We start from the raw sequence: 19,739 nt of genomic DNA, 5'->3' as shown, positions 1-19,739 counted from the left end.
AGCAGGTTCCTGATTACTCTAGTGCAGCCCCTGCTCTGGTCACTCAGGGAACAGAAAACTACTCATCCAGTGACCAGTATGTTTGCCCTCGACCAGACTCCTGTACCCCACTGGTCTGGGTCTGTCACAGTACATAATGGAACATTTTTCACACCATACAAAGCATTGAGTGATTGAAACTGGCAATTAAACCATGTCTTTTGAAATATATGGTGTCTAGGGATAATTGCCATTTTTCTCCAAGAAATAGCCCTTTTTCCTGGATATGCAGCCTTGACTCATTCATAACTGATCTCCATTACTTCTATCTGTGGAAACGCTTAAGAGTTAAATAGTGCAACCTTGTCCTGCATTGAAGGCAGTGGAACTGATTGACTAAGTGCTCACTAATATGAGAAGGTGTTGCAAAATCTAGCCCTTAGGTAGCATGTCCAGCTTGATCTAGTTTCCCATTCTTTCTACTTCCCCTTCTTTAAAATAGCTATTCTGAATGAGTGTCAAGGAGGTGTAGAAGGAAGACACTAAATAATGCATCAGCTGAGCATCGGGCCTATATACCTTCAGGGCAGAGTAAGATTTCTTCTCTTCTTAACTCTAAGATTGTTATTTCCATTACAAATACCAACTGAGTAAGGGATATTCCTGCAAAGTTTATAAATGGATGTAAATGTGTTGGGGGTAGACGTGTTTTTTGTGCATATGCCTTAAGGCTTCTCATCATGTACATAATACAGGATAACAGGGAGATGGAATTTTTAGAAAAGTCTGTTCCAAGACTTTATTATCTCAAGTGCGATAATATAAATTGCAGACACCATGTCTTAATGTACGTTGTATCTCTAGACATATAGTAATTGGTTTTTTTGCTAGATAGATATGGAGATAAAGCATAAGCCCTTGAAAGGCTGTGTGTTACATCACCATATCTCATGCCAAATCAGTGTAATTTGCACTGCAGTATGTTTTTTTTACGCGCACCTACTATAGTGCTCAGCAGTAACTGGAAACTTCGGTGTAATTTTCATTCCCATGTGCCCCATTGAATCTTATTCTTAAAAGCCCTGGCCAGTGTTCCGAAAGATGCATGCATCGTAAACCTGTGTTAATGTCCGTGAAACGCTCACGGTGATCCACAAGCGCCTGGAAAACCATAGAGAAATACCCCTTCCGATTAATGTACTCGGTAGCTAGGTGGTCTGGTGCCAGAATTGGAATATGCGTGCCATCTATCGCCCCTCCGCAGTTAGGGAAGCCCATTTGTGCAAAGCCATCCACAATGTCATGCACGTTACCCAGAGTCATGGTCTTTTGGAGCAGGATGCGATTAATGGCCCTACACACTTCCGTCAACACGAGTCCAATGGTCGACTTTCCCACTCCGAACTGGTTAGCGACAGATTGGAAGCAGGCTGGAGTAGCCAGCTTCCACAGTGCAATCGCCACGCACTTCTCCAGTGGCAGGGCAGCTGTCATTCTCGTGTCTTTGCATCACAGGACTGGGGCGAGCTCATCACACAGTCCCATGAATGCGGCTTTCCTCATCCAAAAGTTCTGCAGCCACTGCTCGTCATCACAGACGTGCATGACAATGTGATCCCACCACTCAGTGCTTGTTTCCCGAGCCCAAAAGCGGCGTTCCACGGTGGTCAGCACCTCCGTGAATGCCACAAGCAATCTCATGTCGTAGCTACTTCGCGTGGCGAGATCAATGTTGCACTCCTCTTGCCTTTGTAGTTTAAGGAATAGCTCCGCTGCCACTCGTGATGTGTTAGTGAGAGCAAGCAGCATATTGGTGAACAGTGCGGGATCCCTTCCTGGAGACCGAAGAGGCAGAGTGCGCAGTACACAAACTGTTGAAAGATGACGCCAAATGCGGACGGAAGCACAGGGATTGCTGGGATGCGAAGCAATGCATCACGGGGCATTGGGACAGGATCCAGGATGCCCTGCGACCCCCTCCGCCTTCCCACAACTCTTAGCAGCAGAAGAGGAAGAGATGCTCTGTGGGATAGCTGCCCAGAGTGCGCTGCTCCGAATACCGCTGCAAGTGCCGCAAGTGTGAACATGCTATTGTGCAGGCAGCTCACAGTGTGAGCACACAATAGCGGTTTCCCTTCAGTGCTCTCTGAGCGCACTGTAACTGCCGGCACTGTAACTCTGTCAATGTAGACTTACCCTTAAAAAAAAAAATTGGAGATGTATTTTTTGTCTTTTAGTTTCTGAGCTTTCAGGGTGCTCTTTTGAAGCTTTTCTTTGTAGCTACGAGGACTAGAAATTTACTTTTTTCAAAAAATGAGAGCTGAAGTCTCATGCACTCTCTTGACTCCAACTGCTGGGACCTCAAGAAAAACACTAAATATTGCAAGATTTGCAATCAAATGATAAGAGCTGGCAACTCATCTAGTGTTTACATCATTGCTAGTCCTGTTGCTGGAACTGGTTACAGATCTTTCAAGTCTAGACAAGGCCTAACTTTTGATTTAGGAGCTTTCAATACTTAACAAACATTGAAGGCAGAAAGTGTATTAGCATATCACGGCCTCAAGCTGTGCACATAGATCCCATTGACATGAGTGGAAGTTACACAGGAGATAAAGAGCTTTGAACAGCCCTTAGTGGCCATCAGAAATTGATATTACAATATTGAGAATGTGTTCAGAATTTCTGCAGTCCATAGACTAATTCATTTCTCCAGCAGATGTGCCCTAAATATCTGTAATCCCCATCAGTATTGTTTCTTTTTTCAATTATTCCTTCTCATTTGAATGAGACAAAAGAACTGAATCCTTAATCATCCATCCCCACTGGGTGCTTTTTGTTTTGTTTTGTGAGTCTGCAGGGTGGGGGAAGGGGAAAGTGGCACATCTCTCCCTTCCTTAGGTCAGGACTGTGCTTTTAAGCCTCTGTCTGTGCTGGGGGTGAGGAGGAAGGCTGGGGGGACCAGCAGGTGCCCATGGAAGTACAGTGCCTCAGGCAGGCACAACTCCAATGGGAGTTTGCGGGAACAGAGACCCATCATCTTCCTTTTACTTCTTATTTATATTATCATAGCACCTAGGAGCCCCAGCCATGGACCGGAGCCCCAGCCATGGACCAGAACCCCACTGTGCTAGGTGCTGTACAAACACAGAACAAAGACATTCTCTGTTGTCTTTTACAATCAAAGTAAAAGACAAGAGACAACAGATGGATACAGACAGATCAGGGGAGGAGTACAAGGAAACCTGAGACTGTATTGATCAGCATGATAGCCAGTAGTATGGGTTACAGTGTGAACTCCATCTTGTGCTGGCACAGCTCTGTTGTTTGGAGGGAAATAGGGTTTGGAAGGTGGAGGCAGAGCCATGGCCTTACTCTTGTCCCATATGCTTTGAGGAGTTTTGCACCATTGACTTCCCAGTTTTTGTGTGCCAAGAGTGCAATGACTGCAACTGTACCTCTACAGAGGGCCAGGCATAAGGAGAAAAAACTCCTTTCGTCTTCTTTTCCCAGCTGCTTGTTCATCCAGCTAGGTGAGGGCTGGTGACAACGTATAGACCATCAGTCAGACACCTTTCTCCACTATCCACTGCTGCTGCATTTAGCATTATGCTTTTTTTAAGAACCAGGACAATGGTTTTTTGAAATCTTTGCAGCACCTACGAAAAATGTTCAGCTTCCAGAAAGCAAATATTTCTTTTGCTTAGTCAGAGGAGGAGTGTCCTTGGAATAATATGTGCCAACATTGTGCCTTGCTTGTTAAACATGGGTTAACATTTTCAAACGTGGCATAAATAACGTCTTTGAAAGTTACTTAGGCACTTGGGAGTCGAAGGCTTGTGGAAAGCCAACTAGTCCGTCCCCTCTGTCAGTTCAGAACTGTTCACTTTAACATGCAACAAAAACATTTTCTTTGATTTCTGCAGTATTTTACAACTGAAGCAAATACAAACCATGATAAATAGAAAGAGGAAAACATTGATTATTGTTGAGTTACAATGTCTAATATGCTTTAACCGTAACAGAACATTTTTCTAGAGTTTCAGAGTAAATCCTTTTTTCAACAGACATACACAATAGGAAATCACTATAAAGAAATAGTCATAAAAGACTGTTTTAGTCCAAATGGGTTAGAGTCCATCTGGAGATAGGAGAGAGAGCCAAATATGTGTATGATACAAAGTACTGATATAAATAAATGCTGCACAGGATTATATCCACATTAATGCACTGTTATCCTATATAGTAATATTAATTTAAACAAGGAGACTTTAACAATAACTCATCATCAAGTAGCCAGGTATAAATAAAACAAACAAAAGTAACCAGTATACCCATTGACAAATAAATATGCTCCGGGTGTAGGATAATCTTCTACATCTACAGGCAAAGGAAGATCAGACTAACCAGGCTGATCTTTACCAGCCCACCCCCTTCCACGGCATCCTAGGGCACTGTAGATTTATATCCCGACTTGCCATGCACTAAATCTCCATATAAACAAGCCCCCAGAGAATTTTATTTAACTTCTTATACATTTTGAAAAAAAAAAAAAGAAACAAGTAGCTGAAAGTCTGAATGAAAAGATACAAGAGTCTCTTAGCTGTTATAAAATAAATAAATTAATGGAGATGTCCTATCTCCTAGAGCTGGAAGGGACCTTGAAAGGTCATCGAGTCCAGCCCCCTGCCTTCCCTAGTAGGACCAAGTACTGATTTTGCCCTAGATTCCTAAGTGGCCCTCTCAAGGATTGAACTCACAATCCTGGGTTTAACAGGCCAATGCTTAAATCACTGAGCTATTCCTCCCTCTTATGTATCTTCTGGGGTGGAGGATATGTTAGTTCCTGGTCTGAATGAAACTGAACAAAGTGGACAGTTTAGTCCTTTGTCACTCAACCATTTTTTATTCAAGTGCACCAAAGGCTCTCTTCTTTTTGGCTAAAATATGGAAGGGTGTATAACCTAGAGGGAGGTTATAGGTATTAGTCCTACCATGTGACATACAAAACAAGTTCAGTCAAGAAGACAAGTTAGACTTTTATTTTCTTAGCAAAGTGAGGAATGACAGGATCTATCTGAAGCGGAGCTGGTGTGGGATCAGCCTGCAGAGGCTCATTAATCACAATTTTAAGAGAATTCTCCCAACTGATCAATGAGAAAGAGTCCATAAACTCCCAATCTGCAAACTTCTACCTTTCCTCTTATTTTCTAGTAAATCCATTTTGACCTCCATAGTATTGTTTACTTCTGTTACACTGTGATTAAGACATGGTTACCTTTACCGCCATCTCTAATCCCTCCATTTTCACCTCAGTGTGGTTACCTTTGAGCCAAGCTTTTCACATTTCTTAGCAAACTTTATTTTTCCTGAAATGTATCATAATCAGAGCAATTCATAATCTCATTGTGTCAAGTCCTGCAGTCCTTAGTCAGGCAAAGTTCCTATTGAAGTATTAGGGTAACTCCACTGAAGTAAATGGAATCACTGTGGATTTAATTGAAAACAGGTTAGCCTAAGGTATTTTCTTCCTGCGGCTTCTGATACTCTTTCTCGTGTTAATAGTACCTGACTGCAAAAGTATCCTGAATTACTTCAGAGGGGCTGTCATAAACGTACAGCTAAGGGTAGCATAAAATCCCTCCTGAGTAGCTGTACTGAATTGCCTTACCTGTAAGGGGTTAATCAGTTCAATTAACCTAGTTGGCACCTGACCAGAAGAACCAATGGGGAAAGAAGATACTTTCGAATCGGGGGAGGGGGGAGGAGAAAGGTTTTGTTTGTGCTCTCTTTGTTTGTTCCCTCTCGGGACAGAGAGAGAGACCAGGGCAGGAAAAAACATCTCCTAAAAACATATATGAAATAAGCATCTAAGATTACAAAAATTGTAAGTAAGGCAAGGAAATGAGTTAGATTATCTTTTGTTTTAGCTCGTGAATTTTCCCTATGCTAAGAGTGAGTTTTATTCCTGTTTTTGTAACTTTGAAGCTAAGCCTACAGGGGAATCCTCTGTGTTTTAAATCTTTTTATTACCCTGTAAAGTTACCTTCCATCCTGATTTTACAGAGGTGCTTCTTTTACTTTTTTCTTTATAATAAAGTTCTTCTTTTAAGAACCTGATTGATTTTCAGTGTCCTAAAAACCAAGGGGGTTGGTTTGTGCTCACATTGTAACTAATTGGTTAGTATGTTATTCTCAAGCCTCCCCAGGAAAGAGGGTGAAGGAGCTTGGGGGGATATTTTGGGGAAATAGGGACTTCAAGTGGTCCATTTCCTGAATTTTTGTCTAAATCACTTGGTGGTGGCAGCAATACCGTCCAAGGACAAGGAAAGGATTTGTGCCTTGGCAAAGTTTTTAACCTAAGCTGGTAGAAATAAGTTTAGGGGGTCTTTCATGGGGGTCCCCACATCTGTACCCCAGAGTTCAGAGTGGGGAGGGAACCCTGACAGGGGCTATTTGTGGAGTACAGCTCTATTCAACAGGAGTAATGGTATCAGAATCTGTACCTAACTATTCAGCCACATAAAGGCACATTCTGTGAAACCAATCATCTATTTAGAAATTAGTACATAGTACTGCAAAGCTTTATCAAGCTAAACTGCATGTCTTTATATGGCTGCTGTTCTGTCATTATTAGTTTAAATATTATTTGCTGAGCACATGAAAAGGTGACAAATAGTGCTTTGATGTTTATAATCTAAGGGCCCAATCCTGCCAATAACATTACTCAAGTATGTAGTCCAGTACACCTACCCAGTGCTGCTTATATAAATAAAATAACTTACTGGCCTAAGTAGTTACAGGATCAAGCACAAGAACAACAGACAGGATGCACTGAGAAGCCCAGAAGAATCAATAATTTGTACCTCTGAAGTGTGTGGGATTGATCCAATGCCCATTGGAATCAGTTGGAAGACTGCCATTGACAGCAGATGGGCTTTGGATCAGCCCCTGTGTGTGTAATTTGGCTCATTTCCAGGCAGTGCAGAAGGGAGTGAGTCTTTAGAGGAGCTTGAACGTGGGGAGGTAGTGAACTGGGATGAGGACTACATTGCATGTGCAGAAGGTACTGTGGGAAAAGGCACAGGAGACAGATGTGGAAGTGTGAGCTGAATGGGTATAAAGGTGACATAGCTGGCAGAGCGGTAGTTGTATCGCACAATTCATCCTTCACTATTCAGGGTTTTACTGCTGGTTATGTCCACTAGTACAATGATCTTAGATCCAGAGATATGATTATGAGGAAAGAGAGTACAGCCCTAGGTAGAATTTTAATTTTTTTTATGCTAAATCTGTTTCCCAAAATGATCCTTAGTAAGTTTGTTCTCAGCTCTAATTGTAAAGAGAGCCAAAACCAAACAAGAGCTGAGACAGGTTCAAACCAAACACTGAAACTGAACATCTCCACACTTTCAGAAAGTTTGGATTAAGTCTCAACTTTGTGGATCAGCCCAGTCTCGATGGGGGCTGAGAAGGGGGAAAAGGTGGTCAGCTTCTGATTTAAATCTGGAATAATTGATCATCTTCAATGAGTTATTCTGGATTTACTGCAGTGTAACTGAGATGAGAATCAATCCCAAAGTAGTTCATATCAATGTCAATCTTAAAAAAAAAGAGAGAGAGAGAGAGGGCGGTTTCTTGATATATGGGGCTAAATCCTGGCCCCAAGGAAGGCAGTGAGAGTTTTGCCATTGACTTCTGTGGGGCCAGGATTTTACCCATAGATGATAGAGGAGACACAGGTGTGTGTGTGTGTCTTTCCTTTTGTTATTCCTGGCTTTCACATTCACAAGTCCTCAGACAGTGTCAGCACTCCAGAATCCATCCTCTTCTTCATCCCAGAGGACTGACGGGGTCACTTTCTCTGCTTCACTGCTATATGATTTTTTTTTAAATAAAGTTGGAAGAAAGATTTTTGCAATGTTTTAATTTGTAGATGAAACATACCCAGAGCTAGTGCAAAATTCTCCAGTCTACACTGAGAGCTAGATTCATGCCTGGTGGAGTCAGTGAAGTCATGAATTTGGCTCTGTGTATCTCATGTCAACAGACATAAATTTGCCTCCAGGTATCTCTTATCCCCAATACAGCTCTCTGATGCATGTTCTGCACTACTCCTGTATATGAAATAAGTGGAGAATATAAACTAGATACCTGCAGAGTAGATTGGAAAGGAAAAATTTCCTTTTACAGGTTGCACATCAAATACTCTTTGTTCATTTTGTTGGACATGGTCTTACTTGCCTCTGCAAAGAGCGTCACTCACTTCTAAACAGGTATCAACAAGATTGGAACTGCTAGAACAGTCAGTTTCCTTGCTTACTGTAACTGTATACCACCAACTCCTTGTAGTGGCTATTCACTCAGTCTATCAATGTTTAACTTGGAGGCCTGATGAGATTCTAATGGAATCCTAGTCTTTTTTAGTGTTATATAGAACTTTAAGAGTCCTGCTTTAGAGATTTTGTTGCTTGGTTATCTCTCCCCTGAGTGTTCATGTTACTTAGGCTTTCTGCCAACCAATACAAAGTTCAGAAGGAGTGAAGACTTCACATTAATGGAGTAGATTTTAAAAATGGATATTTATTGCTCTGGAGGGATTTCCCCCTTTTATTTTTATGGTTGCTTTGTTTGTTGTACAGATTGTTTCAGTACCATCACCAGAGCCATTTTTCAGTTGTATTTGTTAGAGGAGGAAGAGGGATTTTTTTGTATAATGTTTAAGATGTCAAGGAGATTTGCACACAAATGGTTGGTTGTCCTTCAAGAAAACTGGTCATGGGGGATTTCTTTTTAAAAGAATTTTGCTGCCGTATTCCTTGTTATTTCTCCTTTCCATTAAAATACGGAAAGAATGTATTTCCTCTTAGACCTGCAATTGCAGTCCACTTACCAAACTGCCTGTAGCTCAGGTGAAGCAGTTACAGCTACTGAGTGAAAAAAATAATATGTATCCAGAGCATAATGAAAAAGAAAAACTGAAAAAAGCAATTCAGTGCAGACCTGCTGGTTTGTGCTAACTCTTGTTTAACATGGTATTTCCAGTTAAAACAGTCATAGAATGGTACAGTATTCTGAGGTATCTGAAGTATCTGATTTAAGCTTTTAGAATACCTCCTTATTTTTTTTCAATGTCATTAAATTGTTATTTCTAGAAAAGTAGCTGACTTTATGCTTTGTCATTGTAGAATCAAGTTAACTAACCAAACCCGGAGCTTTTCGGCAAAGACTCGTTCGTTGATTCAAATTACTATACAGTTTGATAATCTAAAGCTAATGTTTCTGCTTACAATTTATTTGCAATTATGGGTTTATTTCTCCATGCTTTGTTTCTTTTAATTTTTACCATCATCATTATTATTTGTTTCTTTAAATCCTTTAACACCTATCATATCTTACAGAGAGATCGATCTGGTAAGACAATCAGTAATTATTTGATTTGGTTATAGAGTGGAACCCTTCAGTACGAGATCAAATAAAAGCACTTTGACTAGGCAGTGAGATTTCCTTCTCTGTTTTCTCTTCTGCTTGTTATTATACCATTCCCATTGCCACATATCAGAATACTTTATTGTATTAACACACATGAAAAATTCTTTTAAATTTTATCAGAAAATATATTTATTATGCGTTGAAGAATCATAGAAATGTAGGGCTGTAAGGGACCTCGAGAGGTCATCAAGTCCAGCCCCCTGCTCTGAGGACCTATTCCAGTACTTAACTATCCTTATAGTTAGAAAGCTTTTTGTAATATCTAACCTAAATCTCCCGTGCTGCAGATTAAGCCCATTGCTTCTGGTACTACCTTCAGTGGACATGGAGAACAATTGATCACTGTCCTCTTTATATCAGCCCTTCACATATTTGAAGACTATCAGGTTCCCCCCTCAATCTTTTTTTCTCAGGACTAAATATGCCAGGTTTTTTTATAACTGCTCCTCATAGGTCAGGTTTTCTTAACCTATTATCATTTTTGTTGCTCTTCTCTGGACTCTGTCAAGTTTGTCCACATCTTTCCTAAAGTGTGGCACCCAGAATTGGACACAGAACTGCATCTGAGGCCTCACCAGTGCCAAGTAGAGCAGAACAATTACCTCCCATGTCTGACATACAACACTCCTGTTAATACATCCCAGAATGATATTGGACTTTTTTGCAACTACATCACACTAACTGTTATTTAATTTGTGATACACTTTAGCCCCCCACATCTTTTTCAACAGTACTACCATCTAGCCAGTTAGTCCCCATTTTGTAGTTATGCATTTGATATTTTGTTCCAAAGTGAAGTACTTTTCACTGTTGTTTATTGAATTTCATCTTGTTGATTTCAAACCAGTTCTCTAAGGGTATGTTTACACTGAAATTAGACACCCATGTCTGGCCCATGCCAACTGACTCGGGCTTGCTCAGCTCAGGCTAAGGGCTGTTTAATTGCACTCTAGATGTTTGGGCTTTGGGTGGAACTGGGTTCTAGGACCCTGCGAAGTGGGAGGGTCCCAGAGCTCAGGCTGCAGCCCAAGCCTGAACATGTACACTGCGTTAAACAGCTCCGTGAGCCCTAGCTCCATGAGCCCGAGTCAGCTGACATGGGCCAGCCCTGGGTGTCTAATTAAAGTGCAGACGTACCCTAAATGGTCAAGGTTGTTTTTGAATTCTAATCCTGCCCTCCAGTGTGCTAGCAGCCTCTTCCAGTTTGGTGTCATTTGCAAATTTTATAAGCATACTTTCCACTCCATTATCCAAGTCATTAAGGAAAATATTGAATAGTACCAGACCCAGGACTGACCTCTGCAGGACCCCTCTAGATACCCCCTTCCACTCTCCCAGTTTGACAGTGAACCATTAACAACTATTCTTTGAATAGGTCTTTCAACCAGTTTGCACCCATCTTGCAGAAATTTCATCTAGACCACATTTCCCTAGTTTGCTTATAAGAATGTCATGTGGGACTGTGTCAAAAGCCTTATTAAAATCAAGATATATCATAGGTATTGCTTTCTCCCATCCACTAGGCCAGTTACTCTGTCAAAGAAGGAAATTAGGTTGGTTTGGCTTGATTTGTTCTTAACAAATACATTCTGACTATTCCGCATAACCCTATAATCCTGTAGGTGTTTACAAATTGATTGACTTATAGTGGATTGGTTGCTGGCTCTTATTAAAGATTTCTCAAAGTCGAAAAGTCTGCATGAGGGATGATAGCCACACATAAGGCAGAATTATCCAAAGGTGCACACTCTAGGTTTCATTGTGGAAAAAGACTCTGTTACATGTTATGAGGACTAAAGGTCACTGTAGCATTACACCTCCTGCCTGGATTTCACGGAGCTGTGATACATAAGAAGTATGTTCAGGGAGTCCCCAAATACCAACACTATAGGAAATATTAAATTACTTTAATAGAGAAAAGGTTGCTAGTTACAGTCGGGGGTAGACTGGCTGAGTCATAAACCAGATGAATAAACTATACGCACAGGTTGCGGCAGCCATTCCTCATTGCAGTGCAGATCCCCTAGTTCTCTCATCACCACTGCAGATCCCCAATTTCAGACAAGATCGCCCTTTCGGTTGTTTATTAAATGGTTTTACATTTGTCTGCTATAAACAGGAATTATACTTGTATCTAAACTAGCAATCTACTGTGTCTATGCACTCTTTCTGCATAGAAGAATAAGGAAGGATTAATGAATGCAGCCTTAGGATCTTATATTATGAGAACCCTCTGTATTGCCATGGTATTCCAACAGCATTTCAGAATGGAAACAATCCCCCCTGTTTGTATCATGTCTGTTTGTGTTCAGCTCTGTGCCTTGTTTGCTTTTGTCAAGTGTATCGTTCTCTTTTCAGCAGGCCTTGAGGATTCCACTCCATTTGGAGTTGGAGATTTATATTGTTAAATATCCTACTCCTTTAAAATGGGGCAAGCTTAGTCTTTTATGTAGAAAATGTGTCATTCTAATTCTTGAAGAGTTTCAGTACACAAGAGGGGTGAGTTGTCTTTGGGTAGGTCTACACAGATTGCAGAAGTGAGCCTCCCTGCCTAGGTCAACAGACTTGGGTAAGCGGGGCTCCCGCTAGTGCCCTAAAAATAGCTCTGTGGACAGTGGTTTCAAGTTGCAGCTCAGGCTGGAGCTTGGTCTCTGATTGTTGGGGTGGAGAGGGAGCCTGTGGTTATAAAAACAACAAGGAGTCTGGTGGCACCTTAAAGACTAACAGATTTATTTGGGCATAAGCTTTCGTGGGTAAAAACCTCACTTCTTCGGATGCATAGAGTGAAAGTTACAGATGCAGGCATTATATACTGACACATGGAGAGCAGGGAGTTACTTCGCAAGTGGAGAACCAGTGTTGACAGGGCCAATTCAGTCAGGGTGGATGTAGTCCACTCCCAATAATAGATGAGGAGGTGTCAATTCCAGGAGAGGAAAAGCTGCTTCTGTAATGAGCCAGCCACTCCCAGTCCCTATTCAAGCCCAGATTAACGGTGTTAAATTTGCAAATTAATTTTAGTTCTGCTGTTTCTCTTTGAAGTCTGTTTCTGAATTTTTTTTGTTCAATGATAGTGACTTTTAAATCTGTAATAGAATGACCAGGGAGATTGAAGTGTTCACTTACTGGCTTACGTATGTTACCATTCCTGATGTCCGATTTGTGTCCATTTATTCTTTTGCGGAGGGACTGTCCGGTTTGGCCAATGTACATGGCAGAGGGGCATTGCTGGCACATGATGGCATATATAACATTAGTGGATGTGCAGGTGAATGAGCCCTTGATGGTGTGGCTGATGTGGACCCAAGCCATTTTGGGTTGCCAGGTGCCCAGTTCAACCGGAAAGTCCGGTCGAAAAGGGGACCTGTCAGCGTTTGGTCAGATGTACTGACCTGACACCAAAAGTCCGGTTACCCCGGGGTGAGGAGAGGTGCCAGGTCATTAACCCGTGCCAGCCCCTGCTCAGCCAGGGCCACCTCCTACTTGTAGGCAAGCTCTTGTCAGGCTGCAGCAGCTCCCGTCCCAGCCCCGGGGCAGAAGGAGAGAGGTGGAGACAATCCAGTAAGTGGTGGGGGCAAGGGGAGAAGAGGAGGAAGCGACAGGGCTGGGGTCTTGGGGGAAGATGCAGAGTATAATTCCAATTTATACAAATATTTGGCAACCCTGGAACAGAGTTGTTTGGTTAGATCTAGCATGCCTTGCAATAGGTACTTTTTAAGATACCAACTTTCTGATTGTTTCCAAGCAGATGCCTATAGATATCACACAGCTGCCTAAAACAGGTAACTCTTATTATAATCAGCAGTATAGGCACTGACTGAGCTAAATTCAGATCTGATGATGTAGGCTGTACTGGAGCTGTACCCTCTTATACAGGTCTGAATTTGACTTGCTGAGTGATAATGGTATACTTGTGTATGCTACTGTGTTTTGTATGTGTGAGAGACATAGTTCCTTAAATATTGTTTTGAATTCTTTAGGAATGCGCTTACAAAGTTTTTATATAGACCTGTGACTAGTATTTGTGCAAATATTATAGTGTTGGAAACTTCTTTCTTCAGTTGGGTTGTGCCACACAGCTTTGCTCTATGTTTAGTTATCTGGCACTCTTTCTGGGATTAATTTAATTATATAAACTCACTTTAGTTTTTATGAACACTTTTTACATGCAGGATCTGGGTAGATATAATCAAGATAACAACGGCAGTTACCTCACAACCCACATTCTGATAGACAAATTTTAAATAATTAACATAGAGAGAGAACTAGTTTTCTGTAGAACAGTTAATTCTGCAGCAGCCTTTGCGTCAGCCTCTGCAGATTTTGTGTGGTGTTAAGGGGCTCAAGAATATCTCCTACAGACCTTGTAAACTGTAAACTCACTAAGCATTTTTGAAAATCTTGACCAAATTTTAATGCATGTGCAAAAGTCGTTATGGCTAAGGTTGTGTGTACAAACTTACCTTTGCTATTTCCTGAATTTTGAGAGTTTAAGATTAACAAAAATCTTAATATAGGGTTGGGGTGGGGGTTGGTATGGAATAAAATTACAGCATTTGAGGATAAAAATCTTCAGGAGTTTGTAAATCAGTATACATGTCTCTTAACAACTGAATGACTTGACTGTATAGTTGTTTGGAAAGCGAAGTAAATGTCGGTAGGACACTGTGAAAAAAAAAATGAAAGCACTATGCATGTCACCTATATCCTGCCCATTCTTTATATAAATGCACACACTTTAAAAATACTATATTCCGGGCTCAGTTGTACTTAGTCAGTGACACCTGCAGTAAAACTGAATTCCATTAAAGGGGAAATGCAACACTTATCTATTTACACCATTCACAGTCGGGAGTGAACATTTGATCCTGGGTGATTGAAAACAATATCAAATGCTGGAACCATTGACACATTTTTTAACTGACAGGAAGTATTCAGGTTTTTACATGATAATGTCACCTTCTTCCTGGTATATATTTACCACCAGTTCTGAAAGCAGCCTAGAAATCTAAAAATTAGAGCCAGCATTGTGAAGTATTTGAAAAAGGATCACTGAGGAAACACTATCCTAAACTATGCAGAGAATTAAAATTTGAGAAACAGTGTGGCATGTACATACACTCTGTTGCAATTACAACTACTTAACTTGATGTACAGACATTTAAAAACATGTTAGCTTTTTTTTTTTTTTAAGCTATAATAACTGATCTCCTTCACTGGTATCTCTGGCAATTTGTTGTTTAGTTGGAATCTAGCGCCAAGTGTTTCCTACTGATCTTTGTTTCTCCTTCTTCCAGGAGAGTATTGCGAAGTGAATGCCCGCTCTGGCCGCTGCGTACCGGGAGTATGTAAAAACGGAGGAACCTGTGTTAATCTGCTGGTAGGAGGTTTCAAATGCGAGTGTCCCCCAGGAGAGTACGAGAGACCTTACTGTGAGATGACAACAAGAAGTTTCCCTCCACAGTCGTTTGTTACCTTCAAAGGGTTAAGACAGCGCTTCCATTTCACTGTTTCCCTCATGTAAGTTCGTTTCTCTTCTGTCTTGATAAGAAAGGATTCAGTCCAAATCTCTCCTTGATTTGGATTTAGGGCCAAATATTGTTGTATATTTGTAGCCCCCAGAGTTAAATATGTGTGAAAGTGGTTACTGTGGGAAGTCTGCCATCGACTCCTATGGGAGCAGAATTAGAATCATGCGACTTGAGATTATTATTAATCATGTTATTATGGTATTGTCCAAAAGGTAGCCAGGAGTGGGGCCCCATTTTGCCCGGCACTGTACGAACACAGAGCAGTTAGATGGTCCCTGCCCCGAAGAGCATTATTTGAAAGCCGGATTGTGGGCAGGAATTAAAAGCAGTCTTGCTGTCTCTAATATGAAGTGCTGACTGTGTCCCTCCTATCATAAAACTTTTCACTTCCAGAATATTCAGCTCCTCTGCCACACAGATCAGTGTTTTGTTTTGTGTAGGTTTTTTTGTACTGAAGTATTGCAAAATCCTGTACACAGATAGAGGGAATTGGCTCCTTCAAGCCCTCATGACTCAGGAGGGCACAGTTGGGCCAGCAGGAGACACTGTGCCTGGAGAGAGGAAATGTGGGATTCTGCTGGAGGAGGGCATATTCAATTTGCATCTGGCAGAGGCTGGCGAGGAGATGGACTAAAACAGCATGTCCCACAACTGGCCTGGCCATGCCTCTACCCAACTAGTGCTGCCCCCGTTTGGATCTGTGCTGATCACCAGTGGGGCACCCAGCAGAGTTGGGGTTGCTGGCTCCCTCTACCACCCTCTGCTGCTCCTGGCACTCCTACAAAGAGGGTTGTATAGCACAGGGACAGATGCAGCTGCATAAAATTCATTGCTGCCTTAAGCTAAATTAACTTTATGGCATAGCCCCTGCAGACTTTAAGCAGGGAGGTGATGGCATCTGTCTCTGCTCCCAGACCACCTTCTCCTGCCCTAATCACCGTCTCCATGTGTATGAATGCACAAGGTCACCCAAGGATCTCTGTGAGCTCCAAAGATTGGGAGAATGATTCTTTGGAGGTAGATTTTACCATGATTTAGCTGGCCAAGGGTTGACTTTGGCGGAGTCAAGGTAAAATGTGCTAAGCTGCGTCTACACCAGTGAAAGGATTGGGGTTACCTAATATGGATAAAAACAACAACAAGAAGCTAACTTTGGGTGTTTGCTTAGATTAGAAAAAGAGGTCCGGGTTAGCTATTGAGTTAGCTAAAATCAATCACTTTACTTAGTCTAAGAAAACCCTCAAAGTTAGCTTATTCTTGTTATACACTCAAGCATAGCTTGCTGCTTCTTTGCAGAATGTTTCCATTTTACTCTTGATCTTGCCTTAACACTACAGTGGTCACATTTTTTTTTTGCGGAGTCTTGAAACCATGGTTAAATCAAAGCATGCAGTTACAATAAATATAACTTATCAAGGTTAGTATGGAAGGTTGTGAAAACTGCGAAGAATATATAGAATGGCTTTGCATTGATTCTGATCAAAATTAGATCTCAAAACCAAATAGGAAGGTTTTCAAGCGTCAACTCTGCTAGACAAGAGAAAGCTGAGGGGGGAAAAAAGGCTTGGAACTGTCAGATTTACATGAAATGCAAAGGGAGTGTTGGAGGCAGGCTGCCAGCTCAGCTCTTGTACTACCAGAGAATTGTTCCAGCAGCGCATGGTGTCATTTTACAGGCTTCCAGGAAGATTCTCAAAGTGTGGTGTGTGAAACTGTTCTGCTGCAGGTTAGAATGGCTCACAGTCACCTTGTGGGACTTACTGAGAAAACAGCAAACAGTAAGGCTTAGCATCATAGTTTTCACACCAGGCAGCCACTTCAAAATCTTTAAAAACTCAACAGGCATATTTGGTGCTGAATTAAATACACCTCTACCCCGATATAACGCGACCTGATATAACACGAATTCGGATATAATGCAGTAAAGCAGTGCTCCGGGGGGGCGGGGCTGCGCACTCCGGCGGATCAAAGCAAGTTCGATATAACGCGGTTTCACTTATAACGCGGTAAGATTTTTTGGCTCCCGAGGACAGCGTTATATTGGGGTAGAGGTGCCATTAGCTTCATGGCATTGCACAGGATGTAAATTAGCACAGAATTTGTCCCTATATGGGTCAGGATGACAAACTATATGGGCTTTTAGATTTTATGCTGAGTATTTTCTTGCCCCTTATTCTCCTCCAACACAGGAGGGAAACATTACTTCAGGATAATCAAGAAGTAGAAGTTTGGCTAGACAAAGGATTTGCCATTACATATTTTTTGATTTGTGAATATTCCTATTATCTCAGGGTGACTAGCGTCCTCCGGCCCCACTTTCCGCCAAGAGGTCAAAGAGTGGGAGGTTTGTCTAGTTCATTCTCATGACTAAAATGGGATTTTAAAAATAATCCATATGTTCACTGACTATGTTACAAGCTAATGAGGCATTCTGAGCATTTAAATGGTTTGGAACCTATAAATTATACTCACCATATGTTCTTACAGAAGGGAAAAGGAAAGAGAACAAATAGTCAGATGCTTATTTACCATATACCCTATTTCTGCATGCTAAATCTCACTGTTATTTTGGGACATTTATCAGACGTGTCCCACCTCCTCTCCATCTCTCCTCTCTCCCAAGAGTTCTTAGTCATTCAGCCTCACTTAAAGGGAATTGTCAACTGATTTTTTTAAAAAGATTTATTTCAAACAATTCCAGTCTCTGATAAAGCACTCTGTAAGTAGTACATCCTGAAATTAAAACAAAGAACCAAAACCTTCCCTTTAAAAAAAATTCTGCTCCCCAGCTGATGTGTATATACAGCTCTTTTCAGCAAAGAGAGTTAAAGCAAGAACACCAAATTGCTAGTGCATGAGACAGGAAGTTCAATTGACCATCAACAGAACAGTGAAACTGAATTTATACAAAGTATTGTTAAATGCACAAGGTAAACAAACTGAAAAAAATAGAAAAAATATATATTTTACCCACGTTCAGTTATAATACTCTTATTAGTAGTTCCTAGTAACATTTTTAGACAGAAATATGAAGTTGACACTGTTATTCAACTAACTAATCACTTCTGCCCTCTTTTCTTCAGATATATTCTGTTTAGAGCTGGTCGAAATTGTTTTGATGGAACAGTTTTCTCTCAAAAATACAGTTCAGTCAAAATTGAAACATTTCATAGGAATATGCCAGTTTTGATGTATTTTCTACAGGACTTGTATTATCTCATTTTGATAATATTGAAACATTTCATTTCAATTTTATTATTGGGGGGGGAGAGAGATAGCTCAGCAGTTTGAGCACTGGCCTGCTAAACAGAGGGTTGTGAGTTCAATCATTGAGAGGGCCATTTAGGGATCTGGGGCAAAATCAGTACTTGGTCCTGCTAGTAAAGGCAGGGGACTGGATTCAATGACTTTTCAGGGTCCCTTCCAGTTCTATGAGATAGGTATATCTCCATACATTATTATTATATTTTATTTCATTTCTAATTCTGTATTATCGTACAATATTAATTTCAATGCTACACTCATATATAAAATATAATATTTAATAGGTGAATATAATATACATGTTTTAAAAAAAATAAAACTATAAAATCAAAATGACACATTTTACCTTAACAAAATGACACATTTCAGTTGCCCCAATCCAAATTTTTTGAAATTTTGTTTCATGAGAAACTTCAGAATTTCAAAAGCAACAGAGGGTCCTGTGGCACCTTTAAGACTAACAGAAGTTTTCAGTTTTCCGTTCTGATTTGGAACAGTTTTGTCCCCTGAAATGTCAGATTTTCCCACAGAATGGAAATTCTGGTTTCCAGCCAGCTCTGATTCTGGCATCTGTTTCTTTAGGGAGAACATATGGTAAGTATAACCTATATGTCTTGTTAAGAATTAAACTATGATCTGGAAAATGAAGATGCCAGGACACAGTGCTCTGAAATACCTGCCTCTTCCTAATTCTCTAGAGTCAGGATTCAGAAGATTGTGGTCATTTTATTCCACAAGAGCCCCACTAATTGGTGCCACATTGCATGCCCTATGGTAGAGGCCATTTCTTCTTTCCATGGAACAGAGCTTTGAATTCAAATTTGTCTTTCATAGACTTATAAGACAAGTGTGTTATTTTAGAACATCCCAAACTTTTAGGTCACAAAGCTTTCTAGAGGTTGATGATACAGAATCAATGCAGACTACTACTGTTTAGAATTGTAAAAACTTCCGATGACTTCTGTTTTTCTTCACACATTAAAATTAGTTATAGATATAGATAAATTTAAAGAATTTGATAATGAGCCCTACTCAAATTTTAAAGGAGCTGCAGAGGCCAAAACTAGGCTTTTCTAAAACTAGGGCTATCAGTTATTTCCTAGCACAAAAGCGGAAACTCCTCCTGCTTCTGGAGCATCAAATTCTTGAGATTAGAGAACATTAAATTAAAAATGAAGAAAACCCGAACTCATTTAATGGAATCATCAAGATGCGTGAATTTGCCTTTGTCAAGGCTGTATCCCCACTTTGAACTTTAGGGTACAAATGTAGAGGCCTGCATGAGGACTTCTAAGCTTAACTACCAGCTTAGTTCTGGTCCGCTGCCACCATTCCCTACCCTGGGAAGCTTTTAGAAACCTCTCACCAATTCCCTGGTGAATACAGATCCAAACTCCTTGGATCTTAAACAAGGAGAAATTGACCCTTCCCCCCTCCTTCCTTTCACCAACTCCTGGTGAATACAGATCCAAA

At 40.8% G+C, this 19,739-nt stretch overlaps 1 protein-coding gene across 1 annotated transcript in view; it reads left to right on the top strand.

The window, feature by feature from the left end:
• Positions 1-19,739, top strand: part of CELSR1 (cadherin EGF LAG seven-pass G-type receptor 1) — a 273,393-nt gene that overhangs the window by 140,174 nt on the left and 113,480 nt on the right. The window contains exon 3 of the mRNA XM_026648694.1: positions 14,769-14,991. Coding sequence (XP_026504479.1) covers positions 14,769-14,991 — 223 coding nt within the window. The remainder of the gene's footprint in view (positions 1-14,768; positions 14,992-19,739) is intronic.

This window comes from Terrapene carolina, unplaced genomic scaffold (assembly GCF_002925995.2).
Source record: "Terrapene carolina triunguis isolate 2854851 unplaced genomic scaffold, T_m_triunguis-2.0 Scaffold68, whole genome shotgun sequence".
Classification (NCBI taxonomy): domain Eukaryota; kingdom Metazoa; phylum Chordata; order Testudines; family Emydidae; genus Terrapene; species Terrapene triunguis.
Note: the sequence above shows the minus strand (reverse complement) of the source record. Positions and strands in the feature narration are given on the sequence as shown.